The 26,158-nt window shown below is 37.1% G+C and overlaps 1 protein-coding gene across 1 annotated transcript in view; it reads left to right on the top strand.

The window, feature by feature from the left end:
* gpc1b (glypican 1b) overlaps positions 1–26,158 on the top strand; it is a 42,295-nt gene that overhangs the window by 2,499 nt on the left and 13,638 nt on the right. The window contains exon 2 of the mRNA XM_077724566.1: positions 21,879–22,037. Coding sequence (XP_077580692.1) covers positions 21,879–22,037 — 159 coding nt within the window. The remainder of the gene's footprint in view (positions 1–21,878; positions 22,038–26,158) is intronic.

Consider the following 26,158-nt stretch of genomic DNA (forward strand, 5'->3'; position numbering starts at 1 on the left):
CCCTCAAATGTGTGTAATCCATAATGCATTAAAGAACTCCCTCTTTAAATCAATGATATGGCGCTCTGCTCAACTCCAGGTTAGGTTAGTGAAGTGGCACAAGGAAGTGGAAGTAAGCTTTGACTTTTTCCTGTTTCTCCATCTCTGAGGTAGACGACATAAATATCTACTCTGGCACTCTAGCCAAGCATATTAAAACCCTGAAGTAAAAACATGAAAGCTTCACTTTATGTGTGCCAATTATGCGCCACCTGAATAGTGACATTTGGCCAAGGATGTTTCCCACTGTGACCACCGGGGCTTGATCAACCTAATGTTTGGTCCAAGCTGCACTCAAGGTCACCTAGCTAGTGTGTCTCATCTCATTTTATGATCGCCACCTCAGAAATAAACACAAACTGTGGGATGCAATAATATGGAAGAAAATACCAGAACATTGGAGCTAGTTCAAGATTAAGTAATGGTTGCCAAAGATTAAACTGATTCCCAATAGGCTTCTTTTTTAGATATAAATCATAGTGTGGGGTGTGTGTCATAATGATTCAATAGAGCAACAGATTTCATTTAACACAATCAAATTAACTTGTTACCTGGAAATCTAATAAATATTTAAAAATATATATAATATAGTATGATTCACAACTTTTTTATGTGACATTGTGGAAACTTGAACTAAATTTTTTAATATTTTTTTGGTTAAATCTTTCATTTATGATTATCATTTATACTATTACATCCTTTTGGGATTGGGGGAGGATCAAAAAATAATAATTTTGAGTTTTGTTGGACAATCCTAGCCAATTACAACATTTAGTTTGTCTGTATATTTCATTCTTTAAATAAAGCGTCATTATAAATTATTAAAAAAGCAATTTAGTATCTTAAATTGTGCAGAATTCATAATGAATCTCTATATTTAACTTTCATAATTGCTCTTCTCTTTTAAACCATGAGTTACATCATTAAATGATCATTAAACACCATGAAAGATAGATTAATTAAGTCGGAATGGTGTGTACTACTGTGCTGAAGTCAGCTGGGGCGCTGTTGACTTAGACCTAATTAGTTTATTGACGAACAAAGGCAATCCGTGCCAAGTTGCTACATAGTGTGACAGGTGCTAAATTGTTGTTTTCAACAATACATTGTTGATTTCAACAAGTCTAACTTTATGTACAACTCTTTGCCTCCATTGTTGCTAGCGCCATTGCTCCTCAAAGCTTGTACGAAGAGAGAAAGCAAGGCGCAAAAGTTTTCCCCTTCATCCGCATCTCATTACGAAAAAATAAGTTTTTGCTAAAAATTGGACTTTGTCACATTTTATTAATGTAATAAAATTCCAGTTATTGACTATTAATTTATTGCAGGAAGTGTAGCCTTGGAATAAATACTCGTCCATTTAAATTATTGTTTGTAGAATGGTTTAATAGAGCGAGGGACTAAATTTGTTAACAGAACCAAACCACACTTGGCTAGAAATGATTGAACATTATCGTGTAATTAGTTTTGTAAACGGCTTTCTTGTCAATATTTCATGAAAGAAATAGATGATTGATTTTCCCTCTATTATTAACATAACCCTTCACTGTTATGCACTTTAAATTAGATTAAAGAGTTGGAATTTTCACGCCCTGATTTGAAAACAAACAAACAACAAAAAGGAAAGAAAAAAAATGAAAACAAAAGACGAGCTGTTGTAACGTGTGTAGACAGGGCCGGTAATGTTTTGCCCAAGCACGGGTATATCCCTGTGCATCGTTGGTGTTGTTGTTGATTGCCGCTTGCCAGAGACTGACAGTGTGCTGCTCTGTGCTCTGAAATGTCATCTGTAAGTGCTGTGAGAGATTGTTGCTCGGCACCCCTGCTTGGAGATGCACACTGACTCCACTGTGGTAGAGAGAGAGAACGACAGGCCGGTCGCTCTGCACGGTCTCCCACAGCAACAGGGTTGTTTTGAACGCGGCTGCCGCGCCGATATGGCTGCAGAAATGTTTAATAAACACATCCTTGATTGATAATGGATTGTTTAACCATTGTGTAGTGATAGGACAATAACTAGGAGATCACATTGATGCGTGACCGGATGTTTGGTCGCCGGGCGTTTGGTCGCCGGGCGTTTGGTCGCCGGGCGTTTGGTCGCCGGGCGTTTGGTCGCCGGGCGTTTGGTCGCCGGGCGTTTTGGTCGCCGGTGTTTTGGTGTGTATTGGAAGACAAGAGCAAGTGACAGCAACCTTGAGTCAAGTAAATGTCCCGCCTTCTTAGTAACCATGGTGAATTCAGAATGAAGTTGCAGCGATCAATGAGGAATCTCAACAACAGATTTTAAGAATACAATCGTTCAAGAAGATGCTGTCAGAAGGACGTACTTTTAAATAAATGAAAATACCGTTATTGCTTCTCCAATTGCATTTTCTATCAAGTTTCATTGATTATGAACCACATACGTTTCTTCCATCTTGCCTGATTTTATTGGATTTTTTAAAAGTTCCCATTTTTGTGTCACTCTGAACTGTCTTGAAACTTCAACCAGAAAAACTGAATGTAGATATTATTATGGAAATGCTGAAAAATAGAGATACACACTTTTGTATTGTAATTGCAGGCAGATTTACACAATCGATCCCATTCACAAATGGGACTTTCTTTATATCTTCTAGTCAACTAAACCCTGACATTGAATTCTAAGTTTGCCTATTGTAAGTGAAAGTCATTACCAGACTAGCTGATAAGAGTGGCAAAGCTTAATTGGATGCTGTGTGTATACACATGGCAAAATATCGAGATCAAACCTTTTCTGCACCATAGTTACTTGTTTCTTTTCCTCTTTTAATTATCACACAAGTAGAAAAATGTAACAATTGCTAGGCATAGACAGAGTAAAACATACCCAGTGTATTCTTGTCTAATTTACTGAATTAAACATGGAAAAACTCACTTTACTAGTATATGTATGGATCAGGAATAGTCAACGAAATACGGTTTTTCCCACGTACAATATAAATATAGAAAGTAAATAGTTGGAGTGACTCATTTGTGGAGAGCAAAACTGTTGATTCAAGGTCTGGGTACATGATGATTTTAGGCTAAATATAAGAAGGAAGGCAAAATCATAACCACATACGCTACATTTCTCATTCAAAGAGTAGAACTTTGTCCTGCTATTGACTTCCAAATGTTTCCCACATGTTTGCTGCTCATTTGGCATGCTTCCATGCCACAGGAAATGTGCCATGAAGGCGTTGTTTTTGCTATCCCTTCTCACTTTTGTGCTTGCCTTGAGTTAAGACATTGATTTGACTGATAAAGTGCAGCCTATACACTTCTGTTTTTTATGTATCTGGCTAGTATAGTTTTGAATTTTAGCTCATCTTTTCTACTCATTGAATTGTAAGTTCACAATTCCTACTAAATCAACATGTGGAAAAAATCTGTACTTTGTTCTTTTATATAACTTCAACTACTAATGAGGTTCAGCAGGACTTGAACCTACACCTCATTGGAGACTTAAACGCATCATCAGCCACAAGGGCTTGTTATGGCAGGATTTGTTTTATGACCCTAACGTCATATGAACTTGTGTGGTTCTGGTTCTTACTGCTTATGGACACAATACTGACCCTAACATTCACCGCCCAATCCTGTATTTAATGCACAGTGTGACTTCTGCTGGATGACACACCCCAAAGAAATACACAACTCTACACTTCTTGTGCAATAGGCCTTTACTTGGCCTCCACTTCTTTGCAATGGAGGGAAATTTGTCAATACGTCAACTCTACAAGTATTTGCACTTGATTTAGTCAATCCCAGCTTTGGGGTTTTGGTTTTTCTGTGTTTACATGTTCTCGCTGTGGCAGTGTGGGTTTTCTCTGGGTACTGCAGGTTCCTCCCACATTCCCACAAAAAAACATGAGTGGTATTCTGATCAAAATTGTCCCTAGGCTTAATTCTGAGCATAATATATTTTGTTTTATTGTCTATATGGGCTGGCAACTAAATCCGGGCGTACCCTCCCTAGTTCCCGTTGTTGGCTGATATAGGTTCAAGCACCCTTGCAAACCTTGTGACAGACAAAAAGCACCTTGGATAACAATTTCATGTCCTCTCAAAAAATGTATGACAACATATGAGATCATTATTATTCTCGGCAGTGATAATAACTTGAAATATGAGGAAATCTTGTCACCTTTTGAGTATTCACTATATATGTTTTTGATGGAAAATCCCATTCATAGATTGCAATCTTTTGCTATTTTATTGTGTGAGCCAAACATCAAAAGTCAGCCTAGCTGATTGCTTCTCACCGATCAGACGCCACTCTCCTGATATCATCTTTTCCTCTCTCTTTATATTCTTTTGCCTTCCTTCACAAACCTTTATACATATTTTAAAGCTTGTCACCATCAGAAGATATCAATCTTATATCAGTAAAGCGCTATTTGATCGGCGTACCAATCAGTAAAATTTACTCATCATCATCATCATCATCTCTCTAACCTCTGATATATGCTTCACACCATGCATAAATAATTAACTCTGAGTAGTTGCTTGTTATTAAAGCATCACATTGGCATATGCATATGGCCATAGGGAATGGAAGTAATTGGGTTTGTATGGGTTTTTGTGCATCCATGTGTATGTATGGCCAATATGGCAGGTGTTTCAAGACTTGTGAATATGTTCTGTCTTTAATTTGCACCCCCTTGAGGTGAAAACATCAGCTTCCATAATCACTCCCAAATCAGTAACATGTTTCCAGTTGCAATGCTCACTCCCACAATGCATTGTCCTTGTTGCTGACATGTTCCTTTAGGGCTTCTTGGCAAGAACAACATGGCGGTGTAGTCCGTAGGATCCAACATGTCCACCACAAGTATGAAATTGATTCTAATTTATAAGGGAAAAGTGTCTTTTATTGTCATGACTCACCAAATATATATTTATTAGACTTTCAAGTTATATTTGCTCTTTGTCCAAGCCAATAACACATGTAATCATTGTCATTTATATTCATTTGCATACTAATTATCCTCACAATGTTTTGGGTGTGCTGGGGGGGATTGTAGGCAAGAGGAAGGGGACACCCTGGATTGGTTGCCAACCAATCGCGGGACACAATGAGGCAAAAAACCATTCATGTACACACTCAAAGCTAGGGACTATTCTGAGTGTACTACAAGTCTGCCAAACATGTTTTTTTTGGGATGAGGGATGCAACTTGACTGCTTTATTTGCACTTTTATTCAGTCTAATCCTTGAGATCACCCTTTCCTTCTCCATTGGATTAATTCTTCTGATGACGAAACCACTATTTTCATTTTTTTTAATTGAAATGAATGCATTTATTGTAAAGATGCATGTAAACTGAGATTTGAAGATTCCCCATATGGTCCACACATAAATATGTCGTCAGTCATGACCATTTTTCCTGCACTTTCTCTTTGCTGCCCATTCCCATGTCTTAGCGCATTTTTCTGTAATTAGATAGCAAGATCTGCCTTTAGCTGACATCATTTTTTGTGCGGCTCACAAAACTCCCAGTCGTGGTTTGCTTGTTGGGCTTGACCACTGCGGCTATTTGGACTTTAAGAAGCTGAAGATGGAACCATAGGGCATGACCGGAGCGTTACTAATGTCTTGGAAGACAAGTAACGCAAAGAAAAAGCTTATAATTACATGCAATTACTGTCAGTTTCATCCTGTTTGCTGGTAAAAGATGTGTTTTCATTACCTAAATGGCCACTTTTTTTGCTCTCTCACAGTATGTCTCATGGTCTCCAAACATGCTGTGTCACTAGTTCCAGTCCCTTTTCCTTCCCTCTTACGTTTTCATAAAACACCCATTTGTCCATTTGGAGCCTATTCAAGCCTATCCCCAGTGATTAGTGGAGTATATCCTAGACTGGTCGCCAGACAATTGCAGGGAACATAAAGACAGACAACCACTCAGGCTCACTGGGATTCGGCTTCTAGGAATAATTGTGGTAGATCAGCAAGGTGGTTGAAGTAAATGAAGCCGTAATTCTGTGTACAGGGTTACAGCACGGTTATTTACCTCCAATTTCCCCCCATAGAGAATAACAAATTAGTCACATACTCTTAGCTCTTTTCAAAGCTGTGGTTCCTAAATTCAATTCAGTGTGTACCTTGCCCACTACCCATAGTTTTATTGTGAAAGGCTTCAGTACCTCAGCAGTCCTCGTGAGGATCAGCAACTCAGAGGATAAATGGATGTTACCAGTTATTTACTGTTATTTGACCTACCTTCCATCACAACAGGACATTGCATAGAATTATTTGAGAAACCTATGGCTCGGGAGCCACATGTGGCTCCTTTGATAATGGGTAAACCCGCTAAACTGAGAGTTAAAATCTGGACACTATGTCTAGAGTCGCTTTAATCTTCCAGTTTTTAATTAAACCTTTCGACATGCATGCATCCCATTGATTAGCATCAGGGTAACAATTTTATCAACTTTTTCTACTTGAAAGGCAGTAAAATGACTAAAATTACATGTTTTCATGTATTTTTTTACTTCTAGTAAATTCTGATTATTGCTTTTAATAAATAACAATTGAAAATATCAATTGTTTATGGCTATCTCTGTCCAAAAGGTTCCTGACCTGTGGAAAATACCCATGTCTAAGCATTATTGTTGACATAATTGATGTTCATTCATACTTATTAGTTGCTGCTCTTAATTACAGTCAATTATAGAAAGCTAACATCATTAAATCCTGTGCATTTTATTGATTTTACAAGCTGAAATCTATGTAACAAGTGGTTCACTTCCTAATAGTACATATTCCCCTTGGGACTGATGATAGCAAGCAGTGAGCTAATGAACTTGAAATGACAGTGACTTATTCAAGACCTCATTTTCTCCCACTCAGTCAGAACAGAGGACATTGCTATCACTCCATTTGGTTTCATTTGCGTTGGGTTCTTCCTTCTTTTCTTCCATTCCGGCATCGTCCTCTTCTCTCATAAATATTTGACGTCTTCCAAATGAACTCTCTCAACTTTAGCTTTGCGCATGGCTGCTCACCTCGTGCACTTTTTAATGTGTTTGCTTTGCCTGTTAGACTGTGTGCCGGATTCAAATACACATGCCTACTTGTATTGCATTTGATATTTTTTTAATCTTTTTCATCAAATCTGACAAAATTAAAGGAGTCCCCATGCATAGAAGTGGTAAAACCCTATTATTTTATGCCTATACTTTGCTGTGTGGTTGGAAATATTTTTTTTGATGACTTATTGCTGTGATTTTTTTGTCTGTGATATCATGCGCTCTATTTTGTATGAATTTGCGCTTCTCTTAGCGGCAAGTGGTTTGAACTAAAAGCCTTGGGTGTAAATCTTTTATTGGTTTTGTTACACTCGACTCCTTAAAAAACTAAATTGTTGAAATAGATGGAGCTATGTTTGTAAAATTATTACTTCTATAGTGCTAGTTTGTAGTTGAAGTAGTTGAAAGTATAGTTAGGATAAAAATATACAGACTGAAGATGGAAAAATGGCACTTTATTGCCTATATATTGGATCTGAATTGTTTTTTTTTGGAAATGTTGGATCTGTTGCCTGTAAAAACACAACAACAATCGTTTAATTTAGTTACAATTTTACAAAGCTACTCTACAGTACTACATTGTTAGAGTGCATTGGATCCTCTTGTGCAGTGTGTCTTCCTAATGGCTCTTGTACCCTGCTAACACCATCACATTCTTCCCAAGAGGTCCATTTCATTGCTCAGTCAAGTTAACTCCCTACTCGAGATGTGCATTGATGGATGAAATTCTTCCGCTTATGTGTGGTTTAATTGTGTTTCACTGCATATTCCCAAGTTGCAATGGAAAAATTCTTCTATTTATTTGAGGACTGCAGAACAAAATTGGAGTTGAGGAACTTTATTCAGGAACAGGTTGAGGTTTTTTGCCATCCAATGATATTCAGATGCATTTTAACTATTTTTTTGGCATTATTTATTTTATTTTTTATTTATTTATCCAATTAAGTTGAATTGTCTTTCCTGCTGATAAGAAATGAGAGGTATAGCGTATGTTGAGAGGTCTAAAATGTAGTTATATCTCATTTTTTTGCCTATTTATAAAGAAGAAATTAATAAAATAGTAATGACATGAGAATAAAACTAAACTAAAACAAACAAAATCTTGTGTAGAAATGTAGTTATCTCATTTTTTGCCTATATATTAAGAAAAAAATAATAAAATAGTAATGACATGAAAATAAAACTAAACAAACCTCATGTAATTCAAGGCACTACTATTTTAATATTTAATGTTTGCCACTTTTCATTTAATAGTTGCTTACAAAAATGTCCAAATGAGATATTTTTTTATGGATTTTCACATTTTCCAAGAACCGAGTTGACACGACAATAAACTTTAATCAAAATTCCTAATTCAAATGGGTTTATATACTTAAGAGTGCCACTATGTCCTGACGTTAATGCTATGGCTGGATATGCTTGAAATAATTTAATGCTCTTAAGGTTGAAGACATTTTTTTTGTACTTATTTATAACCCAGTTCCATATTTCATCATAAGCTCCCTCTTTCCCTTTCTGAGCTGTCTTCAGCTTCCTTGCCAAGCTCACCTCATCTCTACTTCTTTTGTTTCCTTGATGAAGCACAGCTGCTCATCTCTTTTTTTTTTGTTTTTTTTTACCGTCAAGATAAATGGCCTGGGAGTTGAAGGATGTTGAGAGGTTGTTTTAATATATTACTTTATATATATTGGACACAGGGCTCATTCTAATGTCTCCTCAGCCCCCCATCCTGAGCCTCTGGCTTTTTGACTGTTACATAAATATATTTTATGTTAATGTCTATGACAGTAAGTGTCACTTGGCTTCATATTATTCTCTGCTTGTACTCTGGATATGAATTTAATGTTAAATACATTTAAATGATTTAATTGTAATCCTGTGTGCAATGAAGATGAAGAATGAAGAACATTTTATTGTCATATGACGTAAATATCAACCTAAAATTACCTGGTTTCTTTCAAAGACCCAAAGTTAATCGAATTATAAAGAATTTTTGCAAGAAATATGAAGAACTCCGATTAAAAACACCAATCTAGAAGCAGATGAGTTAACGGAACAGCTATATTTTCAGCAGAAAGTTGACAACAAAATAAGATGTGATGAATTTATTAATATCTGCTTCTCTTGTCGTTGTGCAAGAAAAAAACTTACATTTCCCTTCAGATTCCACAAGATGCTCTTAATATATGTCTAGTCAAAGTTGGCCAATAAAACAATAAATCCAGTGCTAGCCCATAACTTTGATTCAGTATTATATAAAATCCTTATATTTAAACATCCATGTATTTACAAGTTCAGATTTATACACAAGTGCAATGAAAAACAGGATGCATTATTAATTCTATTTATAGTAACATGCCCATATTGTTTTGCAAGTGTTATTATGTTGTTCCTTCTATAGAATGGCATTAAATTGTAAATATAATCTCTAAGGATAGTCTTCACTCTGGCAGCAAACCTCTTGAGTTGCTCTAAAGAAGCACACTCACCTGTCAGCCTGCAATCTTTCCCTCCACGGAGCTTTCTCCATTGTTACCTTTACACAAAAGCACTTAACTGTCTCTCCAATGGCCACGGATGGTTGTGTTTGGCAGTTCTTCTCGGCTAAATGACATGATGCAGTCTTTGCGAGTCGGACGGTCTTGTACTGAACTCACATTTTGCAAATAGCCCACTTCCATCTTGAGAACACAGTGCCTAATGCATAACTGGACTGTTACTATAAATACCTCATAGAATATGCTCACCGTTGTATTGTTTTATGTGATTATTATTTTATTGCCTTCTACTGCGAGAAGGGCTCTTACTATTCACTGATGTGTTATAACCCAATTGAAGCGGGGTAAGAGAAAAATCTTATCCATTTAAATCTAGAATGTGCGATTTGGTCTCACATATCTGAGGCATAGCAGCATTTTTTATGGGATTAAAATAACTGAAACGTGCTAAATTTAAGGATTGCTTCTTGTCACTATGGCTTCAGTTTAGAGAAAATCAAATCAGGGGTGGGCAAACTTTTTGGCCCGGGGGCCACATTGACTTAAAAAAATTGACAGGTGGGCGGGGTCAGCACAAGACATGATACATATAAAAAAGTGCATCCGTTAACAGTACATATGAAACATAAACTGAAAAAAGGAGTGAAGTATTAACATACTCATCACTCATCATTCAACTAAAAAGTATAAAGTACAAAGTAAAGTACTAAGGAATGTATAGAATCCTACTTTTTGTACTGCGTTTTTGGGTGGGTCAAGGTAAAACAGTAGTTATTTAGGGGCAGTTTTGTAAGTCAAAGTACAACAGTAGTTATTTAGTGGCAGTTTTGTAAGTCAAAGTAAAACAGTAGTTTTTTAGGGGCAGTTTTGTAAGTCAAGGTACAACAGTAGTTTTTTTTAGGGGCAGTTTTGTAAGTCAAAGTACCACAGTAGTTTATTTAGGGGCAATTTTGTTAGTCAGAGTACAACAGTAGTTGTTTAGGAGCAGTTTTCTAAGTCAAAGTACAACAGTAGTTATTTAGGGGCAGTTTTGTAAGTCAAAGTACAACAGTAGTTTTTTTAGGGGCAGTTTTACAAGTCAAGGTACAACAGTAGTTATTTAGGAGCAGTTTTCCAAGTCAAAGTACTACAACAGTAGTTATTTAGGGGCAGTTTTATATCATCTCTCAAAAGGTTTAAAAGATAAAGTGCATGTTGAACTATTTAAAAATGTAGCCTCTTCTTTGTAGCGGCGTACTTTTGGGCCAAGAAGTTGACAGATCCACACATCATCTCCAGTCAGGGCGTGTCGAAAGCTTAGTGCATACAATGGCTCCAGAACTTGTATAAACACAGCACACCTGTTCCACTGACGCAGTAAGGGGCACATCTCAGATGAAAGTAGACCTCCGCCTGTGTCTTCAAATGTCAATCTGTGAAAACAACCAGAATGTATGTTGTTCTTCTATTTTTCCATCTCACCATGAAGAAGGGCATGATCTAATATGCCCATTCTGGCTTGGCTACATGTTTGCTGATAGATCTGATGTTAATTAACTGTGTCCTTTTTGTCCGATGACTGATTCTGTTGAACGCGATTGGGCACGAGTGTGCGTTTCAGGAAGGCTGGGCGGGCACACAATGGTGGGCTTTGTGGGTGGCTGTAACGTAGAGGACAGGCTATATGATGTCAGATGGGTTTTGGCCTTGAGTCATGTAGGCAAGTCCAGTATTCTTCCTTATAGTTTAATGACTGCTCCTCACAGCTGGTGGAGGGTTAAGGTTGAGAATGAGCAGGTGGTGGAAAGTAGCCTGCTGGCTTTGGGAAGGTACAGTAGTGTTTAATTATAGTGGTTGATATGGTGCACACAGAGTGGAGAGGAGGATATATTTTAATAGGTCTTTCACGTCAAATTGTCATCATGCACTTGGCAGCAAGATTCCGAATGAACTCACTCGATGGAGACAACGATCCACTGGCAATTTCAGGGAGCTTCCGCCAAAATAAATAGAAAGATGATTTATCATGCTTACTTTAGCTCCTTGCCAGGCTTCCTTCCTCTTTTGGAAATTACCTTCCAATTTGACAGTAGCGCCCAGTTGCCATATGTCTAGGCCTTTATTTCTTTTTGCTATTTATCTGTCTTGCCATTTCCATTTACTCTGCAGCTCTATTTAAATGCCTCTATCGTCTTTACCTCTTTAGCGAAGAAGGTACAAATATATATAAAATGCTTGTTCTATTACAAAGTACTACAATGACAAACAGCAATTTGGCATTTTAACAATATGGACGTGTTACTATAACTACTCTTAATAGAAAAATTCATACACTGGTATACAGATGCCCTTTGATAGTGCTTTTTTTTATCTTTTCTGTCTCTCTCACTCTCTTTCTATTGTTGTGGGGCTGTTTTGCTTCAGCAGGGACTGGACCTCTGAGAGTGAGAGCTTGTTCCTTCAATGTCTCAACACAGTCTGAGTCCTCTGTCACTCAGCCACATCTTCCTCAGTGTCATCCATGTACCCTTTTAACCAGAGCCAGCAGCCTGTCCAGCCCTGTTTGGCCACCCCATCTGTTTTTTTTCTGGCCTTAACTCCCTTCAGAGAGAAGAAACCATTGAGGCTTTCAGCTCTGGCCAGCACTTTCTAATGACTGTTTCCACTGAGCAAGAAGCTTTGTCCTGTGCCCATTACCACATCCAGTCATTCATGAAACCAGCATTTCTCCCTCTTCTTCTTTTCTTTTTTCTTCTTTTTGGCACTTGGACACTCACCAAGCAAAGGGACATTCCATTTATTATGATGGAAAGATGAGCTGTGATCAAACCAGCTTCTGTTTCATTTTCAACCTCACTTGTTAATTTCAGATTTCAGCATTTGATTAAGAATCACATGCTTGAGTACATTTGATAATTACATTTCTTTTCCATAACAAACACCTGATCCGATGTGTTTGAAAATCAAAATCCTACGTGCTGGAAAAACTTCCCATTTCATGACTTGTATTAAAAATGCAAAAGGGATGCATCCTTGTTTTTGAGCGACAACAAACATCTATCATCAACGTAGATGCTTTCCTCTAGGTGGGTGGTTTACAAGAATGAGTAGTCGCGTGTACAAAGAAATCAAAAGTTGAAAGACTCTGACTCGAGAGGGTATCCAAAATAGATTTTTTTTTTTTACCTGAAAAAGACAGGCATCTGAACAAAATCTGAGGATAAGGAGGACAGAGAAAAGCCAAGCTGTGCAAGAAACCTTATGTTGTATGACAGAAAAACATCTTAAGCATAAGTCTCAAAGTCAAAGTATACATAAACAGCCAGAAAAACCGAGTACAAGAACTTCCAAGTTCAGAGAGCAGTTTTTTTTCCCTTTTCTTTTTTTTGTGTTAGTGTCAAAGTAGCTATGAAAAGGCCTCTTTCAGGCTAGATTTGAAAGAGGGATTAGATGGAAGCACAGTGAGCAAAAGAGACAAACATTCCTTCGCACATTTTATACACTTACCTGTCAAAACGCCACCACAAAGCTACTCTTAAATGGGCGCCAAGCCAATCCTTTTGATTGCAAAGGCCTTAGGTGTGTCACTAAAAGACTTAGCACCAGATTCATCATCTTGAAACAGCCCAAAAAAAGCCGACATTTATATAATATGTAATATTCACTACATGTCTTCACAAACATGTTTTTTGTTGCTCAAATGAGTTTTACCACTCTTCTGTACTGAACTGTGAGTTCTACTTCTAAGTGTTTATTTGTTATTTTTACTTGGTTGACGTAAGATTTGCTTGAGAAATACTAAAATGGTGACTTACAATAATTCTTAACGTGGAATGTGGTCTGTGTTTGAGTTCTTTGGGTTCATATGTGGCTTATTGAGAACAAACAACACAGTACTATGTGTACCGTATTTTCACGACTATAAGGCGCACTTAAAAGTCTGAAATTTTCTCCAAAATAGACAGTGCGCCTTATAATCCGGTGCGCCTTATATATGGAAAAAAACAGGAAAAACAACAACGTAAAATCACCACTGTCGGATATTAAAAAAAACACAAACGCCTGAACTGAAACAATACTGTTAAATATGCAGATGCCATCTTAGTTTACAAAATCTTCCATCATATAGCTCCTCCCCCACTGCAAGATTTTATACCAAAAAAATCCAAAACATCAACAATGGCTGGCTCTAGAGGTGACTGTAAAGTAGTGAGTGCTTCATACCTGGAAGTCAATAGCAATTACCGTATTTTCACGACTATAAGGCGCACTTAAAAGTCTTACATTTTCTCCAAAATAGACAGTGCGCCTTATAATACAGTGCGCCTTATAATACGGTGCGCCTTATAATACAGTGCGCCTTATATATGGAAAAATGTCATTCATTGAGGGTGCGCCTTATAGTCGCGAAAATACGGTATATGTGTATATAGCTCTGTTTTTCTGTGTGCTCTACAACTGATTGGCGGCCAATCTAGGGTGAAGTCTGCTTTTCACCCAAAATCACCTGGGATAGCCTCCAGCAAGCCCCGCAACCCTTGCAAGGAAGCGCAATCCGGAAGATGAACAAGAATGGCATTCATTTCCTCATAGGTTACATAAATTATGTCATCCAAAATGAATTCTTACATCATAATTCCAGTGCTTTGCAAACATCGTGAAAGGCAATTTCCCATGAAGCTCAGTGAGTGTTTTTCCCAGTAAACGGGGACACAGCTGGTGCTTGTGGGGTCTGGTCATTGGTTTCTCTTCAATGCCGACTCTGTTGTGGTTTAAGAAAGAGATGACGTGTGATTCTGAAGAACAATGATATGACATCCTTATAAGGTTGATCAGAACTGAGATGTTTATTTTGGCTTCATCCCTTATTATCTTTTGTTTTCCTTTGTTGGTCTTTTGTGAGTCTTTCTAGTCCGCCGCTCCCTAAGACAAATGGTGTCTTCTTTACTGAAATGTTATCTTTGTCTTATTTTACTTTATTATTTTCAAAATTGACTGTGTGATTCTCACACAGGTCCTGCTCTTTTGCTATATCTACCAGTCAAATTCTTCAGTTGTAACTTTCTGAGCTCTTACCGGTTACTTAGTTGTGCTTGAATGTGTCAGAGTCCTTGTTTCTTTGAGTGGCTTGAACAACAGCAGGTCGTTTTCTATCCTGTAGAGGTTCACGGAGCAGCAAGCTTGACTGCTTTGTTTGCACTGTCACCGTAAGAAGCTGAGATTTCTACAAAAGAGAGGCTTATGAGAGAGGTCAAGCTAAGAAAAAAAATGCCTTGTGTTCTCTTGCATAGTTGCGCACTTAGATGTATTCATTTCTGTTTCTATGCTGGGTAATGAAATAAACCACCAATTTCATAGGATAGACATTTTTTACAGCTAGAAATGCAGATTGAAACATGAGTAATATCGTCTTTTCAAGACATGTGTGTCAAATACTCCTTTAACAAAACTTTTTGTTAGGTTTTGCTAGATCACAAGTGGAAAACCCATCTACCACCATAGCAAATAACAGCATAACAACACACCCTGTCCTCCAGACTCAGAAATGAGGTCAGCCACAAAGTTACTCCCTTTCTTTGACATTTCTTCACTACGACTCTACATATATTTTCCACTTCTGTAGATAATTCAGTGAGCTGACATATGGGCAAGCTCAAGTTAGGACATGTCTAAAAACCGAAGGTGTAACAAGGCCAATGTTTGCCTCTGCATATTTGTAAAAAAATAGTTCACTCTGCAAGGGAAAAATAAGGCAAAGATAGGATTTAGGACTGGAAAAAGGGAGACTTTTGGAGTGAAATGGCCTGGAAAACACGACTAGCCATCGGTCTTTTTGACAGAGCCGTGACTAGACCTGCTCAGTGATTCAGGCAGGTTGTTTCCACCACTGAAAGCAGCTGGCACTCACACCCCTTGTGGTAAATACTGTTGACGTGTGTTAGCTTGCTGTGATAAAACTGGACAAGAGATCAACACAAAGTACTCCGAGAGCAAGAAGACTTGACACGCCTATGTGCTTATTTGTGCAGTAAATCAAGCATGGACAAGAACAAATTCAATACCAAACAACAAAATCTGATATTTATGTTATACATACCATACAATTAATACATAGTCCTTTTACCCCTTGAATTTAAAATAGTATTTACTACACTTTTTTATTTCACCATTGTATCACAATGTTGTTTTATTACTAACTTCAGTTAGAAAAAAAAACAATTCAACCAACTCAATCTGTCACAAAACATGTAGTTTGATTATTATAAGATTTAAAATGTCATGCTTAAGACTTACAAATAGAATCATAATAACAACATCCTACATTTCCAATCCACTACAAACCATAGTCAATTTTCCTAAATACTTATTTACCTCCCAGAAGTTAAATACTGCCTTCCTCTATTTTTTTCCTGCCTTGTTTTCTCACCCTGTCTCTTTAGCAGACATATTTTATACATACTAGGGCACATGTAATGAGTGCAACATGGCACATCACCATGTCGAATCCATTTCCTCGTTAAGACTGACACTGTCACACTTTCTCTGAAGTCTGATATTGTGGCATCTGGTTTACATTTACTGCTATGGGAAATAATAAAAAAAAAAACTGGGAGCTTGCACAGTTTGTGGTTTTAACGTCTTTTCCCTAACTTCCCATTAACTTTGGGTTAAGCCTACGATCAATTTTGCATATAAAGCCAATAAACCATTCTTGTTTTCACTAAACATTGAAGCCATTTCTCAGTGGTCTGCTTATTTTTGTTATTTGTGCCTGCAGGAGATAGTAATAACCATTTCCTCCTCCCCTGTGATATTTGGCTCTGACTCATCATCTTATTTACTTCTTCCGCTCCCGACTCTACTCAAGTCATCCCGTTGGGTAATATTAAGTAGCACCAGTTATTGCCGTTTTAATGAATAATGTACACATGTTCAGTGTGCATGTTATTTTTCTCATCACCAGGATCACTGAACATGTCCAATCTTATTGAGTTGTGTAGTCGACCATATTTTCTTCTCGTCTTTATTGTATGAGCGAAGTAAGTGACTCACTCGGAGACTGTCAGTACCGTGCGGTGGACTGGCGAGGGAAAAACCCCGAAGCTGAATAAAAAAACTGGCTGAAATACAGTGCTGGTTTGTTCTCTCAACCCATCCTTATCAGGAAAAAAAACTTGTATCTCAGATCATCTTATCTGTTCAAGAGAACACTTCACATTAATTTTTAAACGTACTATTCATTAAAATTGCACTCAGACATATTGTACTCTCTTTAGGCTATGTTCTCACTACTTAACTGTATGAAACAAATTGGCTTTTGCTTGTGGAATTTAGCACTTTTACACCTTTTCAATTCGTCCACTGGTGATGCCATAGCATCAAGCGGAACTGGGTAATTCAGCCAAGGTCACCATGGTATCGGATTACACATGTCGGGCGAAGATTAGCAAAAGAATCACTTCAAATTAGTTTTATTCAAATGCGACATTACACGGCTTGCCGGTAAAAAAAAACGCTTTAATTCTCCGTGACCAGTACTTAGATATTAAACAGTACTTGGATATTAAACAGTACTTGGATATTAAACAGTACTTGGATATTAAACAGTACTTAGATATTAAACAGTCCTTGGATATTAAACTGTACTTAGATATTAAACTGTACTTAGATATTAAACTGTACTTAGATATTAAACTGTACTTCAATATTAAACAGTACTTAGACAATAAACAGTCCTTAGATATTAAACAGTCCTTAGATATTAAACAGTACTTGGATATTAAACTCTCTCTCATGAATCTAATTTTAAGAGCTGGCTTCAACAGTAAACTCTCTGTCACCATTTGACCGGCGACCAAAAGACCGGCGACCAAACGTCCGAGCACCTAATTCTCTTAGCAGTTTGCTTGAGCAGAAAAAAATGAAAATGACTGTTTCTTCAGAAAATGACAGATCGTAGACTTTATTCCGCAATTAAACTGTGAAACAAATTGCTGCTTCAGTACAATTGTGACTATAACGCTAACACTTCCCACTGAGATAATCATGTGTTACGAGTTCTATTAACTATACCAAAGGTCAACTGGTATGCTGATATTGCACGTTAAAATGATGATGAAAATGTACCACCATAATTCCATGGCTGTATACCTACCCCCTTCTCCACCATGAGGAAGCTATTTATGTCAGACTAAGGCTGGTTTACATTACCAGATGAGTCTGGCAGTCCGGGGTCACCAACGGGGGTCATTCGGGGTGTCAGGCTGACATGCAAGGTGTTTGTTGTCGGGGAGAGATTTGAATGTTGACGAACAGTCTGGTTTTGTTGCTGCTAAATAGTTGATCAACACAGTTTGTTGTGTCATTGGTTAAACCTATAATCCACTGTGCAAGTGTATATTTGTTCATTGTTCGCCAATGAATGGATTAGACTTCTAATCTTCTGGGACCAGCATGGGTGAACATACATATGCACATTTTCTCCATTCAAAATAGTACTGTCTAGTAATTCAATGAGATTAATCATTTCATTGATTAGACGGCTATTTAATGTGGTGTGGTTTAACAATTAGCGCTGCTTGGAAGTTGATCAAACATCACTTAAGACAGGGGTGTCAAACCTTTGGTCTGCGGGCCGAATACAGCTTAATTTCAGATCAAGCGGGCCGGACCAGTAAACTCATTGTAAAATTACATAGAACTAACAATGAGCCCACTTTTTTTCCTTTGTATTAGTCACTAATACTAATAATTAGTGCAAATAATTAGTAAATTATCCAAATGTTTATTAACAGAATTTTCCTTTTACATTATGAACAATATATTATGAACAAGAGAACAACATAAGAACATAAATACATGTCAATTCATGTTGTCTGCATGTACTAAAACACTGTGCCCCCTAGCGGATAATACAATAATACTTTTTAAAAGAAAATTCATATTTTTTTTATACAATGCAGCTCTCTTCCCCGGGCCGTACCAAATCAACCAGGCGGGCTGGGTCTGGCCCGCGGGCCGTATGTTTGACACCCCTGACTTAAGAAATAAGCAGCAGGATGTTTTTTTAAGGACTACGTAGTTTCATATGAACGCAGGACGCCTTTGTTTTGAAGCCTTTTCAGTGATTTTTTGTAGCCTGTGTTGACACAGATGTAGTGCATAACCTTCCGTAATTTCCCACCAAATTATGATTACTCTGAGCGTAACAGCAAAGTCGAGGCAAAGTGACCAGACATGAGATGGAGAGGGTTATTGTTCATTTCCTGCTAAGCTCTTATTTTTTCTTTCCATGTCTGTTGCCATCTCTTAAGGCTGTTGCCTTGTCATTCCCTACCATACTTACTCCCAATACACTCACCCTTTACCCTGAAAACCCCTAACTACTGTTAAATAAGAACATTCCACCCTGGTGAGCAATGATAAGCGTATGGTTAAGAAATTTTGCTCCGTTTAACATCTGAGTCGGTCAACAAAAAGAAGGAAAAGGGTACTCGGGGGTAGAAATAGGGTTCAAAATGAAAATGAACCCTTATTAAATCAACACACATGCACTCACCCGCCACACATATGTATTTAAGTGTAGAGGTGGTTGATTGGCTTGCTGCCTTCATACTGATTGGCCTCACAGCAGGAGGTTGATGAATGCCGAGCAGAAACCCTGTTGATTTAAATATATTTGAATAGATCATTGAATTTGGTGCCAGTTATTCATGTGAGGTACTGTGTACACTAATTTGTATGCAGGATGCACGTTTGTGTTTGTGAGCATGTTTTGCCCGTCAATCATGCCTTCAAATGATGTTCAGTTAGGCTGTGGGGATGATTTGGAAGCAATAAAAACAGGAAATGGCCAAAAGTGGCTAATCTCTAATGTATGAGAAGCGGATTTGTAACATTAAATGAAAATGGGATTTTGACTGTCTCTTTATGTAAAAGCATTGGGATTCCAAACATGCCAAGTAGTTTGGATTAAAAAAAAGCTTGCTCTTAAGTTTGATTTGTTGTTTTTGTTGTTTATTTTTAATGAAACACAATTTCAGTTATATTATAGTTGAGAATGTTGATTTGACTGTGATTTAATCACATTTTTAGGACTTAACATAAAATAACAATTGAAACAGCCTTTCTTTCACCTTGCACTTGCTTTGTTTGTTGGTATTTTCATCAATATTGACATTTATACCCTTGGGATTATAAATCTAATTCTGCTTTCTTATATTGTAGTTGACAATGGTGTCATAAACATTTATACTTGTATTGAAAGCTGTTTTTGTTAGACTATATCAGATATGTGCCCTCAATAGATGCAAACCAACTTTCACAAACACACTGCTCTTCATAAAACTATCCCTATTTGTATCTCGAAACCACCTATGATAGTTTTATGCTCCATTGCAGATGACCTTTTTATAACTGCCAGGCTTATGTCTGCCTTTGTGTTTGTCCAAGTACAAGTATTTGCACCAGTAGACTTTGGCTTAAAAAAAAAACATCACGCTGAATATTATTTATTTATAAACTGGACACTAATGCTGCCCGTATGTGAGTTTGTGAACGTTCTTTGCATGTCCTTTTGAATGACACTCGGGGAGCAGGTTGTACGGGAGGAACGTGATATAGGACACAAATGTGCACACAGGGTGCAGACATTTAAAGAAGCAGCCCAGTGGGTGACAGATTACAGCTGACCTCTAAGCAGACTGTGCATTATTTTAACATAAATCTGCTCTTTTCTCATTTATATGTTGTTTTTTTTACATTGTTTTTCCACTTCCCATTGCTTTCTGCCCTCATCTCCATTACTTAATGTCCCCAGGCTGATGTATCTACAAGCTCTTGTGTCCTCGCTAGTGGATTTAAGGTGCTGAGAGGTGGTCAATTACCTTATGGCACTTGACTTTCCACTTCACTTTAGGTATTCGAGGAGGAGTAGGAAAAAAATGGCGGATTATGTTTAATGGCTACAGTTTAAAGTTGGCTTTGATGAAGTACTTGAAGGAGAGTTATTGAAATATGGTTGGCAGAGGTCAGATGAGGTGATATTGGGAAAATTGTAATTGTTTTTTAGATGAAGAAAAATGAACATATCTTCTGCTTGATTTTTAAAAAACACTGAAACAATGTCCCGTTTTGACATCTGGTTTCTTAAAAATGTTCCTGTTTCAGATCCCCTTCATTTAATAAGCTGCTTAATATGAAGTTTTTATGTGATATTAAGATTAAGTACAATTTTGGGGGGAAAAAACGATTATAACTTGCTATAAAAGTTCAATAATCCTGGACTGCATGATTTATGTATGATGATTTATTAAGTGTATCACTTAAGGGTGCTATCATATCATTCTTTGTTAATAACTGGCCTATTGGTATGAAAGTAGCTGATATTGTAAAATTCCGTAACATTTGACAGTAGTTCAAATGTAGATAACACATTGGAAATATGCCTGCAAAGTGTACAAGTGCCATGAAATGTATTAAAGTACATCCGCATAATAAGAAACTCAACCAGGGGAGACAAAGGCGAGGAATAACAGCAGGAAAGTTGGGAAAGACTGAATGTTCATCAATGTAGAAGTCAGATTCTGTCAGCCGGGTTCATCTAGAGAGGCAATAATTCAATCAGGATGGAAATGTTACAGTCGGCACTCTATTTGGAACATTTCCTATTTTACTGTAGCAGAATACAAATGAGCATTAAAAATGTTTTGCCTTCTGAGAAAAGATCTTGTGTGTTTTTGTTTCTCAAAACAATTCAGTATATTGGAATCAACATTGGCGAAGTAGAATAATTCTGAAGCCGCAAAAGCTGAAGTGAGCTTTTTCCTTAAATTTTGAATGATTTTTTAGACATTGCAAAGTGTATCTTTTCCACCCAGAAAATCATTTTTTCCTCTATCTGGTAAGTATTTTTATATTCTAAGATAAGAATGTAAGTAGAAATATAGTGGGTGGACAGGTTGTCAAATGAAAGGATCGTTAAAATGTCCAAAACTAAGTGTTATTATTTCTGGAACAGTAGCACAATTCCATCCATCGTGCATATGTACGAATGTTTGTATAAAAAAAAAAAAAATGAAGTGAAATTACCATCTCTTCAAATGCAAATGAATGCCACCCACATTTTATTCACTAAATGCCTCCCTTCATTGAAGTGCAATTTGCGTCCTACACGGTTTTGTTCTGATATGTTTGGCAGCTTTGACAAGTTGTTTGCAGTCACATACATGCTATTTGAATTTATTGCAGCTAAGTAACTGTGAGTTGACATTAGTGACTGTGACAGTTTTACTAATGTTTTCTGCCTTTTCTTGCCTTGTTTCTACAGGTGAGCACCTTCGCATCTGTCCCCAGGGTTACACCTGTTGCACCAGTGACATGGAGGACAACCTAGCCATGCTGAGTCGAGGAGAGATGGAGGGACTTCTTAAAGACGCCGGACGGTCCTTGCAGGTCTCCCTCGGAGGACAGTTTACGGCCTTTGATGGTGAGTTTCCTCAATTAGTTCCGAGTTGACCAAAAATCTATCGTGACCGGACATGCAGTTTAGGTTTTTTCCGAGCATTTTGTAAGCATACGGTAAGTGCTTTCTGACTTGGGTTTGTTGGGGATTGTTATCTTACACTTGAAATTTTTAAACAAGCTGAGGTGAGAATGGGTCAAGCATCAGTGAAACAGTTGAATCCAGCTTTTATTGCATTCGCATCTAGGCCAACATATTCTCCAATGCTGCACAAATGTGCTGCTTGAGGGCTTTGGAGTTGTTGTTTTTTTCCAGTTGTTGTCCTGAATAATTTGTTTTTTGCAACACATGCCATTGTGAGTTGTTGAATGTATTTTAATGATAAAGGCTGATAGAGTCCCATCTATTGTAATAATTTGTGCAAAGTTAAAAGCAAATGACTTACCCTGGATATTTGTATTATAACCTATGTTTTAGGTTAAAAACTAGTGTAGGGTTTCCTTACTCTTTCGTGTAATATATATTTTTATTACCATGGTAAAAACAAGGGAACCTAAAAAGGGCAAATCTATTTTCCTTTAACTACTTCCCCTTCTTTGCAATTCACTGTAACATGGCAATATTGCACACTACTTGTCCTGACACATCTGTCTATGTTTAGCAGGGTGTGGACTAGCTAGGGCCATGTGACTAAGTGTAGGGTGTTACTGCTCCTGTGCAAGCACCCTAGAACTTTTTTTGGTACACTGAGATTGGAAAAAGTCCAAAGAAAGCCACTATACCACAGATTACAGGACTAACATGCACTCATGGAAGATCTGGGTCTAGCTAGTATATTGCAAACTATATGTGAGCATGCTGATGTGGCTTTATTTGTTTTTCAGGATGTAATTTAAATGCATGGGATTGGTAAGAGGAATTGGTCTTTTTTTGTTGGTAAAGATTGCATACAGCTTTATGATGTAAGCTTTTAAAAGGGTAGAACATATTGTAGGAATGGGCAATGTTATTGTCGGGTTCGAGTTATTATTGTTAACATTATTGTTGGGGATAGAGGAAATGAGCCAGATAAGTATGTGTGGAACAGATGGCAGGAGAAATTAATGGTATGAAAATAGCGTAGATAAAAAGTAGTGGCAGACAAATTGAAATGACAATGTATGTAAAAGGTCATAGAGGACATTGAGAAAGAGATGGGATGGAAAGATGGCGGATGGTAGCCAGGTGTGCAAGACAGACGGAAGCCTGAAAACAGGCAGGTGGTGACAAAACTCATTGAAGCCATTTACTATGGCATCTGGAATGCAGGCTTGTGTGTATGTGGGAATGTGTACAATCACCCATCAGCGATTTGATGAGACACACAACAAGAAATGCATCAATAATTTTGCATTTACCAATCCGTGCTCATGTTTATGCAACTATTCATTCGTATCCGTTTTACAATGTGATTATTATTGCGCTTGTAGTTTGAAGCGTATATTATTATCAAGTTTTAAAACAGATTAGGATAAGCAAGGTTTCTAGCTTCAAGTCTATTTTCCCGAAAGTGTTTCAGATTAAAAGCTTTCCACATCATTGCACATGTAATGTGGTAGGATTCTGTTATGGTTATGTACATATATTCTTATTTAAAATTACTTTGATGATGGTTATGACTTCAATAAGTCAATGATGATAATACAAATGAAGGCTCCACTAACATCTTTTGTACATATGCTCTATATTTTATTTTATCACATGTTTTTAGCCTGACAGTTGGCGCTAATCACATATAATTGCCTCATTATTATGCTGCATGTCATATGTCTCACCCACTCTATTACTCACATTGAAATTTGCCGATCATTAATGTCATAGATTTCCCACAACACAACAAAGAACAGAATAATAATTACAGTAAAGTTCAAGAAACGGTGAGTGTCTCTATTAAATGCTTCATCAGCTGTCAAATGACTTCATGTCCTTCATTAATGTCAGTTTTGCTCTTGTTTCACTGATGAATATTTTAACTAAATATGTCTTAGTCTTCTTTGTTATGCCATTTATGAATTATATTGTTTGTATTAGGGTTTGGATGTTATTTTTCCTGCCTGGCAAGCATACTTCATACAAGGACGCATGCACAGTCATTGGACAAATTATGGTTATAGATAAACATTCTGGGAAAATGCACTTAAAATGCTGGATAGGTCACTCCACTTGTCATCCACTCTCATTGAAAATCCTTTAGTTAATATTTTTTACTTGCAAAACAATGATTTCCTCTTAACTCTGCTGTAAGCCACCTTGAAAAAAAGATTCTTCACACTTCCAAGGTCACCCAAATCATCTATTGCCATTGTTGGATTGATTAGCAGAGTTTATATTCATGCCAATCACATACAGTAGCTCTTTTAGTGCCAAAGCCTCATTAACCTGAAAGTCATGAGTCTCTTGTAGCGATATATAGGATGCTAGAGCATGATGAGTGAAATGTGTGACATAGTAGAGACAGAAGCAAACAGTGGGGTGTTAGATAAAAAGAAAAAAAGGCCAGTGGGGGGTTTGTAATGGTGTAGAAAAGGAGTATAGATGAATATAAATGAAGAGTTTTTTTTGCTAACTGATGCATATGCAGCCATGAAAATGAAGATAGGAAGATTTCTATAGAAAAGCCTGTTGATAAATGATGCCCAGATGTTGTGTGTTATGCATCAACTCTTTCAATATAAGAGACATTTTATTAGAATCCAAACGTAAGCAAATAGTCACAGTACATTTGGATCGAGTGTTGTTATTGATGGAGGGTGACACCGTGTGTAATGGCGCCTAGATCCTCCTCATCTGTGCCTTCAGTGTACCCATGACGGCCATGTTTGCTTATGTCTTCTGTGTTTATTTTACTTTTACTGCCTTTGCACAGATGGAGAGAGATAACAAGAAAAAAAGATACAGGGAACTTTCAGGGACCCATGGAAACGCCCCTGAAAGAGCAATTTGAGAGAAAGTGATAGTAGGGCCGTAGCAATGATTTTCTAACAGAACCTTGTGGAGGTTTTGGTCATCGGTTATTGTGGTGGAGCCTTATGGGATTTTGGGGGAATTTTTGCAGACCAAAGTAAAAGGACTGCTGTGCTATGAGATTTACAATACAAAAAAATGTATTTGACCCTCTTAGATTTACAATACAAAAAATGTATTTGGCCCTCTTTCAGGAAAAAAAAATCTAGGTACATAAGTACACACCACCATGTTTTTTGGAGAAAAAAACATGTTTGTACCAAAACTCATAAATTGGTGGTTGGCCAAATTGCCTAAAAAGTTCTTCCAAGAGATGATGAAAGTACAGAAATTGAATTTGATATCCACCAAATTGGAATAATTTTAAACCCAATTTTCCATCAAAACAAGCTAATCCATAACTAGGTTTATCCAGTAAAAAAATGGTGTTTACCATATTCTACAAATTGTATGATTTTTTTTTTTTTTGTAGAATGGTTAAATGCCTTAACCTTGAGCCTTTACCATATATGCCTTGCCATTTCTTTGATTACCATATAAAATAAACAATGGCATTCAGCATTTATTAAATAGACAAGGCAAAGAGAAACAAAAGCAATTAAGGCCGTCAGATCTTAAAGTGATATGAAATTGCTCGTGGCTCAAACCTTCATTTGTCTCCACTTCTCCCGAATTTATTTATACTTCTTCTTTTTCCCCTTTCGTTTCTATTGCGCTGCCAAAGTCAATAAGTCTCTTATTTTAAATTCATGGTCTGTTACTTTGATAGAAAATTACCCTGTCAGTCCTCCAGACCAAGTACTATACTTGCTGGCTATCTTCTTTAGCTTTTTATTTGATTTATTTGTCAGGCTATTTTTTTTACTGTAGTGAAATATTTCCATTATTTGCCACTAAATTAAATATTACATGGCTTGCCTTTGTGATCCGACTTGTTCCATCAAGATTGGAATCATGTCCTGCAATTGCAGAAATTGTGGTTGCAGATAGCTTTTTATTTATTCATTTACTTTGAAGGTGAGTTAATGTCAAAATCCAATTTGTTTCACTGTTTTCGTGTAGAGCACAAGTCAATTGCATCCACATTACAAAACTGCCAATGTCTAGCCAACTCAAATGAGTTAATCTATCATTCAATTTAT

The sequence above is a fragment of the Stigmatopora nigra genome, chromosome 9 (genome assembly GCF_051989575.1).
Source record: "Stigmatopora nigra isolate UIUO_SnigA chromosome 9, RoL_Snig_1.1, whole genome shotgun sequence".
Classification (NCBI taxonomy): Eukaryota; Metazoa; Chordata; class Actinopteri; order Syngnathiformes; family Syngnathidae; genus Stigmatopora; species Stigmatopora nigra.